The sequence below is a fragment of the Trachurus japonicus genome, chromosome 14 (assembly GCF_045865225.1).
Source record: "Trachurus japonicus isolate A0001 chromosome 14, Traja_1.0".
NCBI lineage: Eukaryota > Metazoa > Chordata > Actinopteri > Carangiformes > Carangidae > Trachurus > Trachurus japonicus.
In genome coordinates this window covers 23,513,436-23,536,761 of record NC_140920.1, presented here as the reverse complement: position 1 = coordinate 23,536,761, position 23,326 = coordinate 23,513,436, and the positions used below count along the sequence as shown (strand labels likewise).

The following is a 23,326-nucleotide window of genomic DNA, read 5'->3' as shown; positions in this document are numbered from 1 at the left end:
TTGACATGAGGGTGAGTAGATAATGAGTGAAATTTGAATTTTGGGTGAACTATCTCTTTAAGGTCTCATTTTCTGTAATACACCTGTGATTATTTTGATTCAGGACAGCAGTTTGTGAGATAATTATTTTGCTTATGTAAAATTTATTGTAATGACACAGTCCCAATAGGAAGAGTGGGATTATTATAGGAATATTAAAGTGACATTATGAGATAATAAAAATAGCAGACAGGATTAAAGTGATACACACTCAGGCCGGCGTCACCTGACTGCAGAGAGCCATTGACACACTTACAGAGATATTACACAGACCCCACACAGGAGCGACAAACTCTAAATCACCTCCACAGTGGAGCTCAGTGGCTATATGAGGCCTGGCTGCTGCTGCTGTTTGTGGTTCGGCCGCTGTTCGGCGCTCTGGCACCGCATCAGGAGCCCGTCCCAGCCCGATGACAGACGCTCTGACAGCACCGGATCGCTGAACCCCCTCCTCCTCCTCCCTCCCTCACTCCACCAGAAACTCACCATCCAGCGTTTTCAGTCTCCACGCCGGAGCGCACACACGCAGAGGCATGCGGGCGTCCACGGGAGCGCACTGACTGTCCAGTCCAGGACCACGGAGGAATGGACTCCCCTGCGCGCGACCAGAGGACCGCTGAGGGGGTTTACCGGGTGGGAGAAGGAGAAGGAGCAGGAGCAGGCGCTGAAGGCGTGAAGAGGAGGAGGAAGAGGAGGATGATGATGGTGGAGGTGGTGGTGCCAGTGTCAGTTTCAATTTAATTCCTCAGCCCGGCTGCTTTTTCAGCGCGGGGTGGAAGAGGTGCAGCGCAGTCCGCCGTCTGGTCTGCCACTCATAATCCTCTTGCCGGGAGGAGCAGGAGCAGGAGCAGGGAGGGAAAGCCCCGTCCACACTGAGACAGGGACAGGGACAGGGAGAGGGAGGGAGAGTTGAAGTCGGGCCGGGATAGAGGGAGAGAGTCACATCACCGGCTGCTGGACAGCTGAAGTTCAGTCCCAGAGACTGAGGATCATCCAAGCTTCACATCATGAGTGGACCGACTAATGGTGAGCAACGTGCGCTCTGTGTGTGTGTGTGTGTGTGTGTGTGTGTGTGTGTGTGTGTGTGTGTGTGTGTGTGTGTGTGTGTGTGTATGCGTGTTTGAAGTGTGCACGTGCAGGATGATGGGGAATGCGTGGGTCTTTATATGTGTATGTATGTGTGTTGGTGTTCCTGCCTGATCAATAAGGCAGCGTCCTGGGAGGGTTTAACCAGAAGTAGACATAAACAGCCCCTTCACTGAGCTTATCGATCACTCAGCCACTTATTGACACTGTATTTCATCATGTCATTATCCAGCTCCTGGTCAGAGGAGGCTGGGAACAGGTTGGTGGCTGCGTATCGATGGCTGACAAGGTTCACTGTTCTCATGACTGTCACTTGTATTGATGAAGGTTTCTGTGGTTTTGACAGCGAACAGGGATTCCTCCACTCAGGAAATTCACACACTCACATGACCCAGTCAATTTCACTTAGAGTAAAACATAATTTTTCTTTTTCCTTTTCTTTGTTTTTTTTTCTTCTTTATTTAGAAAAGGCATCTGTGATCATTAATACTCAAGTAAGATTTGTCTGTAAAGCTGGAACACCAAAGAGCTCGTCCTTGGTTGACACTGTGCTGGTTGTGTATTCAAATGCCACAACACCTAAACACAGATGCACATGTGAAACCACTAAATCCCAAAAATTTACCCCCCCTCCACAAAAAAAAAAAAAAAAAAAGAAGAAAACCACAGTGTCTCTGCAGACCAGCTGCTCAGTTTTATACCAACACCAACAGAAGGTTTTTCAGATATATATTTCCTGGCTCCGGCTGAGCTGCAGTGCCATTAAATTAGGAGCATGTCAGCGCAGCAGAGGGGCCCTGCATGGCTGAGCCAGTGTCACCCCAAAAACCAGCCGCCCATAGAAAAGAAGGGGATTATCTTTTGGCTGACTGGCTTGGTTGACACCAAGGGAGAGCTTATTGGTTTTTATCCAGGCTGTTTATCCACAAGGTCAAAGGTCAGAATGAAGATGTGTTGTTGTCAAACAGTGCAGAAAAAAAGGTTTATTTGGCTTTGAGGCCACTTGAGGAAGAATTGTGGGGAAATAGAGGTGGGATTAAATTAATTGTTTACTTTTTTTTGTCGTGGAATATCTCATCAGTAGGATCTGAGATGTTCCCCACAGCCGTCTGAGCATTAGATGTTTCAAAGTCAGACAGAAATACACAATGACATGCAGCAGCAGAGATCACTGCACAGATCGGGTCACATTGATCATTTATCGATGTGTGGTTATCAGCAGCAGCAGGTGTCTGGAAGTTGTAGATCAGTGGTTTCGAACCTGTACTTTGAGATGATGAATCTAAGGGGTATCCAGATGGGTAAACAGTTTTGTTTTTTTGTTATTTGTTTTTTGGGGGGAGGATGGTATACAAATATTTACATTTTTATGTGAACAACTGTAAAATCTAACCTGACAAGGACTCCATCAGCACAAATAAATCACTCTAGTTGACATGGTCACAACCTGGAGCAGTGGCTCTTATAGGACAATTCCAGGCAAATTCATCTCAGGGCTGTATGTTCCTATCATTTTAGGTCTAAAAGAAGGAATCTGAAGATTTTCAGTTTAATTGCTCCTGTTTTGCAGTAGTTGTGTCTGTCCCCACATCGCCACGGCAGCAGCGGATGCAAGTTCCGCTGCTTAGGCTGTTTACAGCCCTCAAAGCCGCAATTTTTTTCCACAGACAGCGTCAGATGGCGACTCAAACATGCACCGAGAAGTTTATTTACTTCAAGCAAGCCGACAAGTCGATCTAATTCAAAGTCTCCCGGAGTCTCGCGCGAGACCCAATGTTGCCGTGCTCGGTGTGTTCACATGCAGTGGGAAAGCTAGGCCTACTGTTTGTGTCATAAACACAGGAATATCAACTCTTGACTTGCTTAATTAAACTGAAATTAAACTGAAAATCTTCAGATTCCTTCTTTTAGACCTAAAATGATAGGAACATACACCCCCGAGTTGAATTCGCCTGGAATTGTCCTTTAACATGAGGTCAGGAACCGATCGATGGCTCACGAATTAATGGATAAATATGTTTCATCTGTACACAATTATTCAATTATACTGCTAGAATTGAGCAACAACGACAACAAAAGAAACAATCTGGAACGAAAAACACTGGTTGAGGGTTGTGTGTGCACAACATGACACAACATCCATACAGTATTTACAGTACACACCCATGCAGCATGCTTTCACCACCAAATGCGCAAACTACAACGTCCAACATGTAAACTATTAATAACCAGTGTACAAGAAATACCACAATCTGACTGTCTCTCTCTCGCTCACACACACACACACACGCACACACAGGTGGCTCAGATCTTTCTCTATCTGTGGTTCCAGTCCTTGTGATGCCATCTGGCCACAGAACCAATGCCAGTTTCTATGGCAAACACACACACTCACACATGCACACACATTCTGATGATTTGTTAGGAAACATTTCTGTCCTAGTTTTACCTTTTTTTTTTTTGAAAACATTTATAGACCCACACCTCTGTCTCTCTCCTGCTGTCACCAGCTTAACCTGCCGCCACCACTGTTGTGTTTGGTGCGATTGCATAATACTGTGGACGGCTGCAGCTTTAGGTGTAATGTCATTAAACTGAGTAGAATACCGTAGACTTTTTTGCACTTTTATTATTTTTTTTACACATTAGAGTAGAGCCAACTGTTGCAGTGAATCAAAATGAAATCGAACAAATCAGTGAGTCTGAAATCTGTGCCCTCCAAAGCTCTTTTGTCTTGTATTACCATGTGTGTGTGTGTGTGTGTGTGTGTGTTTCAGACTGCGTAAAGAAAGGGCTTGTTTCACTAAGAGGGATTTGACCAGTTTCATAAGTGAGGATGAAAGAGGTGTAATCCCCACACGGCCTCACTGTGCCCTTTTTTCTGTCCTGGTAGTGTGTCTTTGTCTGTCATGTTCTGCATCATGTTTGTGTCAAGAGTCACGATTCAAAGCTTTATTGACATATCCACAGAGAACATGCTGCTGGAGGACTGAAACTCTAGCCAAGTTCTAAAATGATAGAAAATCTGCACCAGTGAGTATGATCTAGCGGAGTAGTGCAGAACATTAGAATTTCCTGGACACCATGCAGTCAGTTTGTATGCAGCATGTCTTTTCCTGCACCTGTCTCCCTGTCTGTCCGTCTCCCTGTCTATCTGTCTGTCTGTCTGTCTGTCTGTCTGTCTGTCTGTCTGTCTGTCTGTCTGTCTGTCTGTCTGTCTGTCTGTCTGTCCGTCCGTCTCCCTATCTATCTGTCTGTCTGTCTCTGTTAAACCGCTCTCTTGTAATGAATGGTTGTAAGTCCTGCTGATCTCCCTGGCAGAGCGACAGACTTTCCAGGAGCCACCACTCGCTACAAAGTCAATCACTAAGCCGTCTTCTTCATCTCCTCTAAACCTTCAGTTGAGTGTGAATGTGATTATGGCTGTGTGTCAGTGTGTGTGCATGCGTGTGTGTGTGTGTGTCTCCATGCTTTGTCATTGTGAATCTATTTGTCTTTCTTTTGGATTGATCCACCATGGATTGGTTGCCATAGTTGCTTGTCTGACATTAAAGACAAAGTGTCAGACAAGAAAATCTCTGTAGCCTACTGATATTATGAAAAATAATATTTGATTACTGTAACTTGTGGATCAGATTTTTTAGTAGTATTTCTTGTTCATTACACATTAAACTTGTCATCTGAGAAAAAAGGATGCATCAGATCTCTTATCTTCCACTCATTTTTTTGTCACACTTAGATCAGATGTTTGGTTTTTTTTGTGATTTTGTGACTTTTTATTTTATTTTTACTGAGAAATATAGAAAGGTACAAGTCAATGTTACAACAATAAATCATAAGATATGTACTATTCACATACCCATAAGATATGTATTCTCATACCTATACCTATAAATGTATACTGATACATAAAAGTAAACAATAAAACTAAAATACCGTAATAAATGTATATATATTAATACATAAAATAAACAAAAAAATAACCTACAATAGGTTAAATAATAATAAATTACATGTGCATATAAGGTCAGAGAAATAAGCAAATAAATATTTTTTTTTTACTACACTTAGATCAGATGCTAAAGAAAAGCCTTAAGTGACATGTTTTTGATCCTCCTCCCTACAGTCCAGTACCAGGCAGGTCTTTATGGAGGGAACAACAACAGCAGCTCTCCTCTCTCCAACCGCGGGAGTTCATCCATCGTGTGCGGCCGCTGTGGCGAGGTGTGTCGTGGGGAGGTGGTGCGAGTCAAGAACACACACTTCCACGTCCACTGCTTCACCTGCCAAGGTAATAAAAAAAACATATCATATAACAGTAACACCCATATGGATATAGGCCTACCCTCTTCCATTATCAACTCCCTGCTGACACACACATTGTTTCAAATTCATTCATTTTTCAGTCTGGGACTAATGCGTTGGTTGTGCATTAGTCTGTGTGGATTCCACCCTCCTCAATTTGCATAATTAAATATTAAAAAATTACCAGTACTCAGACAAGAAGGAACCAGCGCAATTGGATCAGGGATAACTTCTGTCTTCACTGAAATAGAAACTGTGCCGTGACTTTACCAGGATCAAAGCCAATCACAAAGTGTATTACATAAGAAAAAAGAGGCATTCAGTGACACAGAGGCATTAGTAATTGGGCATCGCTGTCACCAAAAATAAAAAGGTGCCATGTGATATCTCCACTGTGAATAGAAAGTGGAAACATCTTTGATCATCTTTAGCACTGGAGGTGTTTCTTGTTTGTCTCGGTGTCGCAGTGCGGACCCCATTGTTGTGATTGGTCTCAAGATTTTGTCCTAAGTGTTGCACTGTTTCTGCATCTTCGGATGACCAGCTGTCTGTAGGCAGCTGTTTAGGTGTGTGATTGACAGGACAGACTTACAGTCGTCTATCAGCTACAGAAGTTTAGCGTCTCCATGTGAAAACCAGCTGGAGGATGGTTTCAGTCTCCTAGTGTCCAACAGTGTCTAATCATCAGTGAGACACTGTTATTGAAACAAAGCTGTTGTCATCTTCAGTCGAGTGCGACAAATGCGTCTGCAGTGGATGATATTACTGTAAAGGAATACATAATTATCTTCACCTTCTCAGTCGTGTATAGTAACTAACAGACTCCATTGTGTGCTGCATGGTCACCCGGCTGTTTTAAAAACATCGTCTAAGTTGAGTTTGTCCCATAATGACCAGTCTCTCAGACCAGTAAGTAGTCTGCAGTGTTTTTCCATCACCTTTTGCCAGATGGAAAACCAAAAAACTGGCAGATAGAGTGAGGTGCAGCTAATTAACTAACAATATCTCCATTCAATTCAAGCGACAGGGAAGCGGCATGCACAGTAACAGGACCCTCAGACACTAAGTGGAATTCAGCTGTCATTCATTTTATTACTCTGACCTTTGTTTTCCCCGCCGAGACATATGAAACTGTCTTTCTGTGAGAAGGGACTATTTACAAGTGTAGAGATTCAGAGCAAAACACAAAAACACACTGGGCTTCAGAGATCCACAGCAGCAGCCCTGAAAACTGACTCAAATTAACCCACTAAGACTCATTTGTTGATTAAATGTTGTTTTTAGATTATTTGTTATAACAACCCATAACCAAATTAGTCATAGAAGCCTATCATTGTGTTACTTATGATTGTATAATGGAGAAAATGAATGATCGCCCTCTTTACTGGGTATCCCCAGGACCCCTTCAGATACTGCTCTACAGAAAATTATACACAATGGCTAAATCTGGCAAAAAAAAGAGAGAAATGAAACAAACAAATAAAATACCTCTCAGCAGCATTGAAAGGTGCACGTGACCACATGTCTGTGTGTTTGTGTGTAGTTGCAAGCAGTGTGAGTATTGGTGACTGTGTGTCTCTGGCCGTCCGAGCTCCACCAGTGAGCAGGTGGGACAGAGCGCACAAATAGAGGTCTGGAGTCAGCAGCTGTAGCTTGGCAGTGCAGTCAGCAGCTTTTCAGCTCGTAGTCAGACTCAAACCTCCTTTCACAGGCCGAGACCCACACGGTCCCAAAGCGTGCGGCAAGACAACACAGTTTTCTCTGTTTGATCTGCCAGTAACATCGCCCGAGTGCGCTCAGCCGCGAAACACCAAAGAGACGGGGTTTTCTATTTTATCCTGTGCCGCATTTCTTTGTTGCAGATCTTAAAAATAACCTGAGCCTGAACGACTGCTGTGATTGTTCGGTTTGGTGGAATAATTGATTGTGACTGACTGATAGTTTGTTCAGTAGAAGAACACAGGCCAGATTTATTGACGGAAATGTCCCCCCTTTGATATTACTGTAAAGTATTTACTATCATTGAGAATTGATCTTGTAGAGTAAGCTTAACGACTTTTAGCTAATGGGCCGTGTGGGCTGAGTAGACGTCAGCTGATGAAGTGGACAGGAATCAAATCATCAGCTTTCAGTACACAGGCATCACTGTTTATGTTTTTTCTCTCCTCTCCTCATTATCTTTTTTCTTTTCCCTCTCTGTCGCTGTCTCGTCTCACAGTCTTTGCTTGTAGCTGTGAACCTCAGAGACTTACAATGTGTCTTTGTTTGGTAAACAGCATGATCTCCTGTTAGTGTGGCCACTGTTTTTTCCTGTGACAAGGAGAGAGAGAAATGATAAGGGGAGAAACTGAATAAATGAGCACGAGAGGATGGATAGATAGATAGATAGATAGATAGATAGATAGATAGATAGATAGATAGATAGATAGATAGATAGATAGATAGATAGATAGATAGATAGATAGATAGATAGATAGATAGATAGCGGCAGAAGAAAGAAAGAAAGAAAGAAAGAAAGAAAGAAAAAGTAAAAAGACAGAGAAAGGGGGTAGGAACTTGGAAGAAAGAGGGGGATAGATAGAAAGGTAGGTGGATTGAAAGAAAGAAAGAAAGAAAGAAAGAAAGAAAGAAAGAAAGAAAGAAAGAAAGAAAGAAAGAAAGAAAGAAAGAAAGAAAGAAAGAAAGAAGTAAAAGTAAAAAGACAAAGAAACTGGGTAGATAGAAAGAAATAAAGAGAGAAAGAAAGGCAGACAGAGGGGGATGACAGATAGATAGATAGATAGATAGATAGATAGATAGATAGATAGATAGATAGATAGATAGATAGATAGATAGATAGATAGATAGATAGATAGATAGATGGATAGATAGACAGACAGACAGACAGACAGACAGACAGACAGACAGACAGACAGACAGACAGACAGACAGACAGACAGACAGACAGACAGACAGACAGACAATTGTATTATTTACCTTTTATATCATGATTTTATTGCTGAAACTGTTGAATGAGTTTAATTATAAGGTTGTTTTCAGTGACACTAGCAGCTATGGGGATACTGTTGTGACATAACAGACATTTGTCGTCTCCAGAGGATGAACCCCACTGACTGAGTCGATCGACTGACTTACCACTGAGGGCCCCTAAGAGGTCGACACTTGTAATTTTGAGTGAAACGTCTTGACAACTTTGTTTCCCGTCAGTGTGAATTAGAGCGCAGAAGCGCAGAGAAAACGTCAGGAGACAACAAAAAGATGCCGCTCTGCTCTCGCTGACACTGTGATAAAATATGGAACATGTTTGTTTTCAAGCGATTTCTGGATTATCCCCATGTCCTGCTGGGTTTTTGGAGACATGAAGTCTCGTCTCCTCTGTTAACAATGTCGCCAGAATCCATAATATGTCACATAATTGTGGCAGTGTAATCCCTCGGTTAGGCCCTAGACTGGTTAGACTTCCCATTTTCTCCCCTTTTCCCCCTCCCTCCCCTTTGATCCATCCGTCCATACCGATCACGCTCAAATTCAGAGAAGCTACAGCGAAGAAATCCATCCCATGTTGATGATGCGAATAAATGAGGGAAGACAGTGACAGGACGGCAGACGTGTGCTGGATGGACAGATCGATAGCCTCATTGATACCTCCCCTGGGTCCCACCCCCTGTCTCTCCCTCTCTCCTTCCACATCCTCATCCCTTCACTTTGCTGTCTGCTTCCCTTTCTCCTCACATATGATGCTTTCTCTCCATTCAGCTTCCTCTAATCTCTCCCTTGACTCCCATCTTGCCTCTCCTCCTCTTTTCTCCATGTCTCCTCTCAGCTTCATGTCTAAAATAATCCTCTCCCCTCTGTTTTTTTTTTCAAGCAGAAAATTGAGCCATGTGCATCATCTGTGACCTTACAGCAGCTCTTTAGCAAAGAACCACTTCAGTGACAACTGGAAAATAGGACAAACACCCCAAATAGTCTGAGTCTTACTGCGCATCAAAACATTTCGCAAGGCACTTTGAGATAAAGGACCGTGCCTCTATTATATAAGCTTTTTTTTTTAGGTCATTATCAGTTAAAGAATGTCTGAGAGAAGATGGTGTACAACAAGCGCACACTAATTTATTTGGATAGATTGTGTAGCAGGTGCTTCACCTTCTGAACAGAATTTAAAGCAGATTCAAACAAGTTTGTGTTGTAGAGGAGAGAAGGTAGTACTGCATAGTTTATCAGTGTTAGTGAACGCTGAGCCACACAGACACAGACTGGCTTGGCTCTTTCTTCAGAAGAGACTTCAAGGACAAACTGCAAAGCTCTAACCGCTGTATCAGCTCTGCTTTGCAGCACTCTTTTTTTCCTTTGTGTGTCCTCACACAGTGGGTCAGTGTGTGCCGGTGCACTTGTGTTTATTCTTCCCGGTGTATCTGGAAGCTAAATCAGAGAGATGAGGCAGTCAACATGTGTAACGGGCCTCCGGGAGTTTATCGTTTCATGCGTCTATCTTCATTTACATCGCTTTTTCACAAATCTTTGTCTTTTCTTTGCCTCCTTTGTCTTTCTTCCCCCTCGACCCTGCACTTCAGCCGCTGGCGGTAAACAAAGAAATCATTACATGCCGCCCCTCTGCCGGTTGTGTGTGTTTTCATTTGTGCGTCCACACCCGCAGCACTTGAGTCTAATAGGCAACAAATCGGCGTTAACAGACGCAGATCAGGAGTATTTAAATACTTCACTGCCTCCAATGAACTGCAGCTGAACCTGAAGGAAAGGACGGTAGGAGGCTGGTGAGGAGTAGAAGTGGTGAAGCAGAGAGAGAAGAAGGGAGTACACACTGGGATGAAAGGGAGGAGAAATACCATCACTTTATTTATTAATTTGTATTTCTTTTATTTATGTATGCCCTCATTGTTTGTTTGCTTTCTGTACAAGACTTCTCTTACTTCTACCTCCTGTTAAATCTTAGTCTGCAAGTCAGAGTTACAGCTATAACAGTACGTTTTGCTATTGCTATGTAGCTAGTATTAGCATTAGTAGCTGTTTACTTCCCAAGAACATGAGTCATCATTGTATAAAAATTACAACAAGTTATAATTTGCCCTCTGAGCCCTGCTTCATCTGCAATACAGACTGGAGGCTACACTGACTTGGTATCAGAAGGTGATGAGATGATCCAGATGTGCCAAAACTTTAGCGGGTGATTTGCAAACTCGACGAGTAAGAGACAAAAAACTAATTGAAGCAGAATAAGAGTTAACACTGACATTGCTTTCCACCAGTACACAGACACATCTGTCCTTTCAGCAGAGGAATGAAGTTTTATACCGAACTCACGTTTCCCCTATCTGATAAGTAAACAAATGTTCATGCTAAAAATAGCCATGCATAATAGCAGAACATACGAATAACTCCTCTGAACACTGCCAAGCAGTAAAAAAGAGCAAGAAAAGCCTCCTTATGTCTTGGATTTGACTTATGTGTTTCAGCTTTGTAAGTAGCACAGCACTCTTATTTCTTTATGTCTTCATCTTTAATACTAATCACATGAATCTGAACTACTTACTGTGAAATGTCTCATCAGGTGAGAATAAATTATACAGGACAAAGTTACCTCTGTAGTGCAGCACATAAACTATGGAGAGTATTGTGCCTTTTATGACCAAAGCATGAAACTTTCTCCTGTGTTTATTGATCCACAAGTTAGTTTTCAGATATGCAGGAATTTCAGATATGACTTATTGGATGTTTGCTGATTTGCAAGCTAGTCATATCCTCTTGGAACATGCAGCAGAGTCTGTCTGCTTTTACAAGTTCTTGCTACCTTTATACCTGGGCATTGATTCCACTGCTCTTATCAAAATTATATTACATTGCCATAGGGGCAAATTAGCATCTTTATCAGGGGGGAAAATGGCCATTATAGTATCATTTATAATGGTGAAATGGGGCAAAGACTGGAAAGGAGAAGTCACTGACCTCTCAAGGTCATTAGAAGTCAGACACAAACTGCCTCCATGTCTGAAATAAAACTGTGGGGTATATAGTTTACCTGCTGAAACTTTCATACTTAAGTCATTAAATGCAGTTGGTTTGCTATGGATTCCTGGGGTCGTAACAGACAGCTGTCTCACTGGAGTCTGTCTGTACACTCACTTCACTACAGTAAGACAGAGTGGAGCCTGTACAACTCTCCAGATGGTTGTACATGGTCGTAAAAATGCTGTTACTGTCTGCTGCGGGATCAACTGTTTACCCGAAAAATCAGTGAATTTACTGTAATACACGGAAATTCAACCCACTTTTTGATCGTCTTAGCGATCTTTAATATGACAGACCAGACTCTTCATCACTGCACGCTATAAGACCGTGTCTGAGCTGCCGGGCTTCATTTGACTCCCAGGACTCAGCTGGCTGCACGGGAACTGTCCGCTCTCTGCTGACTCAGCACACACAGCACAGACTAAATGTAGAAAACCTTCAGGGTTCGGGACAACAGATGGGGCCAGGGAAGGTCAGACTGAGGTCACAGGAGGTCAAAAGGTCTCGCTTGACAGGTCCGACATGGACGCGACTGACAAGTCTTTGACCTATTTTAACATTAAGCTTCAAACAGCAAGTTCAAGTTGCTGTGGGAAAATTTGTCCCGACTGCCCATGGAAGACTGAAATGTCAAGTGACAGAGAGGGAGTAATGGATGGTAGCATGAAGGCGCATGCTCATTTACATTCTGTGTCTGCTGTGGCATTTTCTGCTTCTATTATAATGACACTGTAAATCTAAAACATGAAATCTTCAGTTTAATCAAATTATTTAGAGATATGTTGCATTGGGTTTAATCTTGACAAGTCAATTGGTTTTAAGAGGAATTGTACTCTGATCTTATGACTTGATGTTCATACATACACTGAGTCTGTCTTCATTCTGTAACCAAACAGGCCTTTTTGAGACAGTGCGTGTAGGAATAACCAGTTATATTTTGAAATACAAAATTTTACTTTGTAAATAACAAAGCCTCTTTCCAGATCCTACTGAGGTTTATACACTCCTGAGTTTTGTCCACAGGACCAACGTTTCAGAACGTTTCAGAAATATTATATAGTTATTGCTACTGATTAAAAAAGGCTGATTTTCAGTGTGATTGGCTGAGATCAGTGACTGATAGGACAGACAAGAAGCCAGTGGCAAAAAGTAACCACACTGCAGTACCGCAGCTCACATTCACATCACCAGCATTGCTGCTATGTCTCAGATCCACCATTGAGGAACAGTCCAACAAATGAAGAGTTGTGACCTGAAAGCAGTCACATGGTTTTTGTTTTACCATTGTTCAGAGCAGGAGAGAAGGCTCTAATTTGGTGGCGCAGCGCTGGCGACAGATTCTGTGTCTTTATTACTGGGCATTGGGCAACGGTTCTTAGTGTATCAGGGCAAAACCTGATTAACGATATTTGTAACTTCCTCCCAGACTACTTCTGCTCAGTGTTACCATATATTCTGCCACGGTGAACTTGGACCTCCTGGACCAAAACATCAGTTTCCTCCTGTAAAATGTTTGGCCGTCTGGCATCGCTGTCTCACTCGTCCTTGTTGAAATAAAGTCATGCTAACAAATTGGACTCATTTTTACCATTTTAGTTAAGTGTTATCATGCACACATTTTCTCATTAGCACTCAATGTTAAAGGGATAGTTCAACATGTTGGCAAATTTGCTTACTGCCATAATCCCTATAGTCATATAGGTTCATTACCTTTGATTATGAATGCGCAGGTCACAACTTGTCCATGAGAGCGTTTTGGAGTTGTTGGATTGTGTATTTCATGAGTTTGATGAGAGACAGGGGACCAGTACCGTTCACCCCCGTTGTGTTCGCTGAGCAGTTGGCGTCTCTGCCCCGCAGATCTCAAAACAACATGCACCGATAATTAAAGGTAATGAACCTACTGCTATGACTATAGGGATTATGGCAATAGGCAAATTTGCCAAAATGTTGAACGATCCTTTTAAGTACAGGCAGCTGAGGCTGGTGGGAATGTCAGTACCTCTGCCTTTATTTAGCTCTAAACTAAAACTTTTGAGATGTTGCTATATGAAAAGACAAGATTATCAAAGTGGTTACAAGTCATCCTGATGATAATGAATGTCTCATACCAAACTTCATGGCAAACATCTGTTAAAACATTGACCTTAAAAAAAACCCAACTGTGAAACTTATGGTGATGCCAAGTTCAGTTGGCTTCTTCCACAAATGACAATAGATGATTTCTTTGCAAATGCTTATTGAAATATTTCAATCCAGATGAAAACTGCTGTTGCCTGGAGCCAAGCAGCTGGCATGGCTAATAAGAGACTAGACTATAAAAACCCCATTAAACAGAATGAAAGCTCACCCAGGAGAAGAGAAATACAGCAAAACTACTGTATTCAGATATTACTTCATGGTTTTGTTTATTGAGATCCTAACATTGAACACGTCCTAGCGGAAATCAAAGTGTTATCAATAAAGGCAGACTGTGTAAATACTTATGCATGGATTATGGTCTGTAAGGACTTTTTTTTTTTTTTTAAATTTGGCTTGAGATCTGAAATCCAAATATCACAGAGGTCCCTCCAGAGAGGCCAAGTCTGAGCAGCTCCCTATCTCCTTTGTTTTCCTTCACAGCTTAATAGTTTTCCACTTGAGACAGTGATGGATGTTTGAAGGGTGAGAAGGACTCAGCCTCCATCATGTGAGTGTCCACTGGAGACAGGGACAGTGGAAACATGTATATGTCTGTTTATGGATCATGTTGTGGTACCTGGCAGAAAACCTCACAACTGTGTGTGTGTTGATGTACAGTTTGTGAGTACAACACATGTACACATGAGAGTGTGCGTTAGCGTAGCTGTTACTCTTGCAGCTTATGTCTCAGGCAGACTGATAAAGGTCAGGCTGGCATTTTAAAGTTGTACAACAGCAGCTTTGCCATGACAAGAATAACATATCAGAGACAGAGGAGACAGAAAACAACAGCGCTCCACAGTTTGTAGTGGGATGTGCCACTTTTTTATGAGAAGCTTAAGCATCTTCAAACCAGCTGAATCCCGAGGACATCCTTCAGTTATATAACAATAAATATGAACTTGTTTATACTGCAATATAATCTGTGTCATGTATAGATAACATACGATTTGCTGGTTAAAGGTCTAAGGTCACAGTGACCTCTCAACAAATTCAACACAAATGTCTAATAGGATTTTAAAAAATGAGGGGATGACATTTTACATCCAAAGGTTAAAGGTCAGCTTCAATGTGACATCATTATGTTCTGCAAAAACACCTCCAGCCATTATTCAAGGCTGTAACTCAGCAGAAGGGGAGGTGGTGACCATATTTCCTGCAATTTGTCTGGTTGGCAGAGGTGAACGACCCCGAGGCAGCGATTCTAGTTACAGAGTAATTAATCAAAAGGAAAAAGGAGGGAAAAATCATAAAACTGGTTTTGGAATTTAAAATTTACAGTCATATTATAACATCATGAAACAAGTCTAATACTTCAAGAATTAAAGGACTTACTGTTTAGCAGGAGCCTGAAAACCTTTTCTATGCATTCATATAGGCTTAATGACTCACTGTTCACATGTCTATGCTAAAAGGCAGAAATTTAGGGCTATTAATCAATATATTGCATTGAACTGTAGCTGTCTTCTAATTTTTATTTCCCTGTTTGCTCTTTCAAATTATATTCATATGTGTCTATGTTAAATTGTCTTTGCCTTTCATATCTCATGTAAAACACTAAACAGCTCTGCTGGTGAGAGGTGCCGTACAAATAAATGCTCACTGCCTCAATTCTATGCAACAAACTGCCTGCACTGTTAACAATTATGGGGCTTGTGGCAGCAATGCTTGTTTTATAGTCAGATGTTCAGTGATAAAATGTGCAGTGAACAGAGACCGTGTAAATATTTACATAATATTACAAGAGTATGATTTCTAAAGGAAAGTCTTTATGACTTGATTCCAAGGTTGAAGGGTTTTTTAAATGAAAATCAAATGATTCATATTTGGCTCCAGGGTTATATTAAGAAAAGAAATAAAGTGTAGTTAAAAATTGCTTTAATGTATTAGTGGTTTCCGGTCAGTTTTATTTTCTCTACAGTATCTCTCTCTTTCTTTCCCTCCCTCTCTCTGTCTCTGCGTCTGAGCCACTTAACACACTGGCTGGGATCAGATCAGCTCCATTCACTCCGCTGGGTTTAGAGCCATTAGCTTAATTAGAGAGCAGACATTCAGTTCACTGTCAGATATCTTGATCCGTTGGCCGCCTTTCAGATGTTCAGCCTACAGTACATACAGACTGTATCATGATGCTGCTCTGTATATACAGTATACTGCGGTGTATACCTCCTCTGACTGGGCAGGTTAACTACAGATATGTGCTGACTTCAATTCATTATGTGGATTAACATTTTTTACATTTCTGGCATTATGAAAAGATTTTCATCTGATGTGTTAACCAAATGGCACAGGCTACTATAAATACTATAAACACACAACCTTTAGTAGGGGTTGTAGGAGTCCGCTCCCATCTCCCTGCTAGCTGAAGCAAATCATCGTTCAGCACCTTTTAAAGTGTCCAACCAAGCGGCTCAGCAGAAGCCTCCTCACCCTCGGCACAGCTGGACCAGAAGCAATCATTTGGCTGGAAGACTTTGCATTTGCTAAATAAAAGCCATACATCAAGCTGTCAGTATGTACAGTTAACACAGTGTGTCTGTGTGTACTCATCAGTCTCTGAGCCTGGACGTGCATCTATCAAACAACACTGCTTCCATAAATACATATAAAACTGTTGTATGTAGCCTATATGTTTATATTTATGTATACAGACTTGTGTAGTTCAGTGGTGTTGTATCCTTATGTGGCTCTGTCATGGTCAGGATTGTCCTGCCTTGTGTCGGCCATTCAGGTGAGCGTCTGTCTGGCGGTTTGTGGTGATTTTATTTTGATTTTATTTTATTAAGATCCCTATTAGCTGCTACACCTGGTAGCAGCTACTCTTCCTGGGGTCCATTAAAAGCCACATAAAATAATCAAACATACATGAAATGAAACTAAACTTCCAAATAATATGAAAAGCTGCATAGTGATGATGAGCAGCCACTTCTTCAGCCAGTGGGAGTGGATCATGTCAGGTCCTGTGCAGCTCTTCGTTCCTGAGGCTTGTTATATGAAGTCTGCCTTTGTGATGTTGACTGGTTGGTTGTGGAGTTGGTCTTCTCTTGAGTCCACCAGCTACTTGGCATCGGTGTTGTGTGATACCTCTTTTTCCCATAGTTCCCTCTGGTATTGCTTGGTCTCAGCTCTGCGTGGGTACTGTATGCCCTTATAGCATTATTCCCTAAACCAGGATGAGTCTTTGGAGAACAGGACATTTGTTCTCTTGGCCTCCACTTCTCGGGTGAATCTCGTCTTCTCTAGAGCCTTAGTCATGGAAATCCTCTTAGACTTCCTTTCCATCCAGAAACTCTCTCTCATGACACCATTGCACTTCATATTGCAGCTGATTAACACCTCTCCTGGCTTCCTTACTGTCTGTATGTATACAGAACATCTGGTTGGGGACTCAAGCTTATATGTAATTATTTGTTTAATATTATTTTATGTTGCCCAGACATAACATGATGTATAAATTAACAGATTAGATAGTTGCAGGTCTGAGCCCCAAAACCAGATTATAGTCTTAACCCTTTAGAGGTCAGACAGGACAACAGATTGCACTCTCTACAGCCCCCCTACACACACCCACACCCTCCTCCTAATCACCACACACACACACACATGCATGTGTTGTGTTCTCTACCTTCACTCAGTCCAGAAGGTGAAACTTCTTGATTATTGGATTAATATTCATCTTTGTGTTACCACTGCAAGTTGACAACTGAACGTTCAGAAATGAAAACATGACCTTTGATCGTCTTTTTTTTCCCCCCACAGTTTTGTTTACATCGCGCCTGCCACACAGTGTCTATATTCAGTAACCTCTCTGTTTGTTTCAGTCTTCCGTAGAGAAAAAGAGTAAAGTGAGCTGGCTCGGTTTGTTCTCTCCATCTGTTCAGTGTGCGGCTGTGACTTGGTTCGCTCGGGTTTCTTCCACCACTCCGGAGAGTACATCTGCACCGAGGACTACCAGCGGCTCTATGGGACCCAGTGTGACAGCTGTAACAAGTACATCACTGGAGAGGTGGTGTCTGCCCTGGGGAGGACCTACCACCCACACTGCTTCGTCTGCAGCATCTGCAGGTAAAGGAGAAGCATTTGAACATTTTGAGACCTAAGCTGATGCAAAACAGACAGGTAGCCTAAATTTGGCAGTTTATGACAAAGATACACAAATAAAATAAACCATTAAACCATAACTCATCTTTAAAGGTACAAGGTATTGTGTAAGTTCTCCTGTTATCTATTCACGGAAATCGATTATTTCGTTCAAAAGTACGTTTTTCGTTCATCAATAATTACCCTCATCAACAAACTGAAGTGTTCCTTTCAGCTCTGAATGAGCCGTTCATATCATTCATATCTCCATGGAGCGGGTAAGCTCGGTGCTGCTGCCATGTGGTGTCTCCATGTTTTTACGTTCAGTGGCAGCGTGACGGTAGGAAACCACGGAAACTCAGCGGAGACACCGGAGCTGACGGCTCAGGTCGAGGTGGCGTCTGTGAAAAGTCACCGCGGTAACGCAGTGAGGACTGTGAGGACTGCACGTGAATGCTGCATTCAGGTGTGGTCAGAAAAACGGCCGTCGGTAACAAACCAGATGTCATTTTAGTCACAGAAGTCCAGAGAAAGTTGTTTAAGCCGTTATCTGCAGCGGCTGTTGTCCGTCTGCCATCTAACCGATTTCACGTGAATGCAGCATGAAAAATACGACTGAGTTGCTTGTGATCTACAACCACACTGATGGGAGTAATTCTTACACAATATACCTTTAAATCAACATAAGAATAGAATTGAAATCATAAATTACAGTCTAGTGAAAGTTACAAAGGCCAAGTTAGTGATAATGAATGAAGATATTTCTCCCAGCATGTTCTTCTAACACCGTCATTTGCAGCTCTACAATGTGTCATGTCCTCAGGGATCCCCACGGCACTGTTATGTGTCGTGATGACAAAAACAACAGCAGCAAATGAGACTCATGGCAAGACACATGGCACCACATCCTGTGTATTTATTACTTTGCAAGTCTGCTCACCTACCACAGTTACAGCCCTTCACAACAGAAAAACAGTGATGCACGAGAAAAGGAAACTCCTCTCTCTGCATTTTCTTTCACTGATCAGTGCACACCAGAGCAGATCGTCTGCACTTTATAGACGAGTGTGACTGCTGCAGATCCTTGAAACACTATACATGGCTCTTCATTTAAGTATTCACAGTAATTCACTTTTTGTAGCTCATTAAAATGAACTAATCAAATGTGCTTTTCCCACCAAAATTAGCAAGTAAACTCTGTTTAGTTACAGTAAATGCTTGTAAACCTACTAATAAAAGCCAATCTTGTTTGTCTTTCTCATCAGACTGAGGACAAACACAGCTGAAAAAAGAGACTCACATGCACTTATGGAGCACGCACACACACACACCTCACTGAGATACAGTTGAGAAACAGTGATGTGTCACACTCGTCCCCAGGTGGATACTCCTGTAAATCTGTCAGAGCCCCCATGTGCAATTTAATTGACAGTTGAATGTTTTTAAAACTTATTCCAGGGATATTGTTGTAACAGGTTTTTTGATCAATGTTAAAAGGGTCGAGCCGACCAGCGTTTCTTTACTTTCGGTTTCGTGGCTAGTCATGAGAATAACGCAGCAGAATCGCCGTTTATGGTCGGAACTACGACGGTATGTGATCGTCTTTGAACCTCTGACTTTAATTCTTTTTTTTTTTAAGTATATTTTTTGGGCTTTTATTGCCTTTAATCGATAGTGCAGTCGAGAGAGAGACAGGAAATGGGGAGGTAGAGATTAGGGGAATGACACACAGGAAAGGGCCGTCCGACGCGGGACTCGAACCGGGTGCGCCTGCACCAAGGACTGAGCCTCAACATGGGGCGGCAGCTCCTCCCAGTGAGCTAAACGCCGCCCCGTGACTTTAATTCTTGATGAATGAAAACATTGAGTCTGTCTTGCGCTGGTCAAAGAATTTTACGGTGCGCGCGGAGGCTCATAAATGTAGTGTGAAAACGCTTCGCTTTTCCAAAACTCCTCGTTGTCCCTTTAAAAACCTCAACTTATTTAGTTTTCCACCAGCAAATCTATGGTGACTTGTGAGAGACACATTTAAAAAAAAGGAATGATGGAAATTGAAGCAACTATCAGCAGAGGCAGCAGAGTGTTGTTGCCCTTTGGTGCCAACTTCCCATTAATGCAACTTGCATCTTTCAAACTCCACAGCCCCAGGGCCACTGGTGCTACCTGTGTATCAGAGAGGAGCAGGAAGCTGAAGAGAAGAGATTAAGAAAAGTTATATTTTTCATGGAAGATGCTTCATGTCTGTTGGCTGTTGGCTGCGCTCACTTTAATAGTCATATGGCATATAAATCATTCCAGTTACCTTAAAACTGACTGGTATACGTGAGTGTGGTGAGTGGTACAGTCCATAGGCTGACTCTCAGTCTGTTTGAGATGAGGGGATGGATCATTAGGTTTTAGTTGGCTCGAGCTGGACAAAGTTTCCTGTGTGTGTATGTGTGTGTGTACCACTCCACTAATGAGAACACATTACACCGAGATTGCGAATGAGGCTTATTCATCTTGAAAATGGCTGAGTCAGCACATTCCAATGAAACTGTGTCTCACAAATTACTTTTTTTTTTTGGTCAAAACATTGACTCAGCTCCCACAACAACCTTTCTGAGCCCAAACCTTTACACAGAAGAAATGCACACATGTACAACTGAGCAGTGTACTGAAACAACTGTCTGTCAACCCTGTCTCCTAGGAAGTTGTTTTGGCAGTTATGAATTGAGGGAAACATAATTGGCTGCTGCTTTTTAGGGAACAAAGTGCTCTGTCACTGTGCTGCATGATTTTATTATTCAGATATTATTTCATCTATATTAGTAATGGTTCAACGATTCTTTCAAGCTGTCAGTTTTAAATATATTTGAGTAGACTTCAGCCTTTCAATTACTTCATACTGATCTTCAACAATTCTAGTAATTTCTAACCCATCCATACAGCCTCCTTCTTACATGTTTTAGTTTTACTCTTCAGATATTGTTTCATCTTTTCAAGATTGATTCAGCTATTTCTTCACTTAATTCAGCATTATTCAGCTCATTCAACTTCCAGCTTTCAGCATTCACCCGTATTTCCTTCAGGAAATGCATTCTCTAGTTGGCTGCTGCTTTTTAGGGAACAAAGTGCTCTGTCACTGTGCTGCATGGACGTCATAGGGAGGTGGCTGCATGGAAGACATCCAAAGCACAGGACATCAGGTCTTTGACAGTGTACATTCAGGCAAAGCAACAGACTCTCTGAACTCTGAATTCACAAAGAAGAAGAAAATAAAACAATGCACAGAACAGAATTTCTATACTCAAATCTGCAAGACATAACTAAAACATTTGTGTTTGCATATGTGTGTGTGTGTGTGTGTGTGTGTGTGTGTTTTCAGGAGCCCATTCCCAATCGGCGACAGGGTGACCTTCTGTGGAAAGAAGTGTGTGTGTCAGCAGTGCTCACTCTCTCTGAACACCGACAAGCCCGTCAAGGTCCACGGACCAAGCTGTAAGGAAACAAAACACACACACACACGCACGCACGAGTCTGTGCCACACAAATATATGCACAGACATGAAATCTGCATCATACTTACACTGGACACATTTTTTGTTTATGTAATGATGAGTGATGTATCATGGACTTCCATAATAAGCTCAGCGCCGGGTTGTGGGGAAAAGAGAAATAACTGTTAAATGTAAGATATATTTGACAGAATTCAAATCAATGAGCAGAAACAGCTTAGTAATTATATAGCAGAATATGTCATGAGTCAGCTCTGACTTCTGATTGATCTCATGGTCTTTTTATTAGCAAGTGTCGTGGAAGTTTTTAGCTGTTTGCTGTTTTATTTCCTTGCAAGGAAAGGTCAGTCCTCACCCGAGCGGTGATGGTAAAGAAAGACAAAGACAATGGGGAGACCTAAACATTTATACCTGAGGAGCGTCCCCTAAGGTGTGTTCCACACCCCTTTGTCTGCAGGGGCCGGTTCAGGTCTAGACATTAAAATACACAAATGGGTAATCAACAAAGGGAGATCTGATATCTTGGGGGGAAAGCAGGATGTGGGGATATTTCAAGTGATTAAAACAAAGGAATATTCAAATTTACCATTACACAAGTGAAAGATGTGATTTTACTTCACTTTCAGTTTCACAACACTTATGTAAGTTCAAACAACTGCTTGACATTGTAGTTTTTATCAAATGTTCCTGATAGGAATAAGCAGAACATTTTGTGGGGACTACATTCAGCTGCGGATTGATACACTGTTGCTTATTGATGGGTTTTTAATCATGTTTGACAGCAATGGAGCTCAGATGAATAAGACAGTATTATGAAGCTTTGGCCAGCCTTCTCCTTTAATATTGATCAGCATAAAGCAGCTGCATAATTAACTCTCTCTGTCCAGTTAGAATCAATATGTGTTATTTTGCTTATATCTCTCTTTTTAATACAATGTGATTCAGCCAGTATGCAAGTTTGGTGTTGTTCCCCTACAGGTGAAAAACACTAAAGGAGTTTGTTCCGTCCACCTGCTGAACACCGCACAACACAGACACACACCCTGCGGCTACACACCCACACACACATAAACACACATGCACATTGCACACAGAAGGTGGCACGCTGCTCCAGGTAGTCTTGTGGCCTGGTTCTGGTCGCTCCATCTGGCAAAGACAGTGTGACTATCACAACAGGAGAGAGGGGGATGACGAAGAGAAGGAGAAAGAAAAGGAGGAGTGATGAGAAAGGTTGGCAGAGCAGAGAGGCAAGGACAGAGAGGAAGGATGATGAATGGAAAAATGTTGAAGCCGCTCTTATCTTAATTGTGTGTGTTTTTTCTCTCATCGCTGCATTTCCTCCTCTCCTCTCTTCTCCTCCTCTTCTCTCTTCTCCTCTCAGACTGTGCAGGCTGTGGTGAGGAGATCAAACAGGGTCAGTCTCTGCTGGCTCTGGAGAGACAGTGGCACGTCAGTTGTTTTAAATGCCGAACGTGCGGCTGTGCGCTCACTGGAGAGTACATCAGCAAGTAGGTGGTTTTATCCCTGTGATGAGTGAATATCAAAGATTTCCTGGAAGTATCCATCCTCTGCTTTGAAAAACTAAAACTGCCTCTTGTGTGTAGCCTGTTACACTTCAAACTACAATGTGATGATAAAAAAATGGTGTTTGAATTTGTGATTAATTATTGAGTCAGTCTTTAAAGAATCTAAAGGAAGCCTTCAGTGGTTATTATTATTAGAATCTGTTGTTCTGCTACTGTTGATTCATAAATTTAGATATTTAACAACAAGGTTTTTCTGGATTAATGATGTTCAATTTAAGGTCAATTTAAACTGTTTTCTGTCTTCCTCCTCCTCCTCCTCCTCCTCCTCCTCCTCCTCCTCCTCCTCCTCCTCCTCCCTGGCAGGGATGGGATCCCTTACTGTGAGACTGACTACCACACCCAGTTTGGGATCAGGTGTGAGGGCTGTAGCAGGTACATCAGCGGCAGAGTCCTTGAAGTGAGTGCATTTGTCCATAATGATATGCACACAGCACATGTGTGGTGTGTGTGGGAGTATGTGCATGAGTCTGTGTATGTGTGTGTGTGTGTGTGTGTGTGTGTCTATAAAAAAAGCTGCAAAAAAGA

At 42.1% G+C, this 23,326-nt stretch overlaps 1 protein-coding gene across 1 annotated transcript in view; it reads left to right on the top strand.

Annotated features, from left to right (window-relative positions):
- Positions 1-977: 977 nt before the first annotated feature.
- Positions 978-23,326, top strand: part of LOC146974769 (actin-binding LIM protein 3-like) — a 48,502-nt gene continuing 26,153 nt past the window's right edge. Inside the window, exons 1-6 of the mRNA XM_085798410.1 lie at positions 978-1,065; positions 5,252-5,416; positions 17,520-17,703; positions 21,086-21,198; positions 22,597-22,723; positions 23,105-23,198. Coding sequence (XP_085654536.1) covers positions 1,047-1,065; positions 5,252-5,416; positions 17,520-17,703; positions 21,086-21,198; positions 22,597-22,723; positions 23,105-23,198 — 702 coding nt within the window. The 5' untranslated portion in view covers positions 978-1,046. The remainder of the gene's footprint in view (positions 1,066-5,251; positions 5,417-17,519; positions 17,704-21,085; positions 21,199-22,596; positions 22,724-23,104; positions 23,199-23,326) is intronic.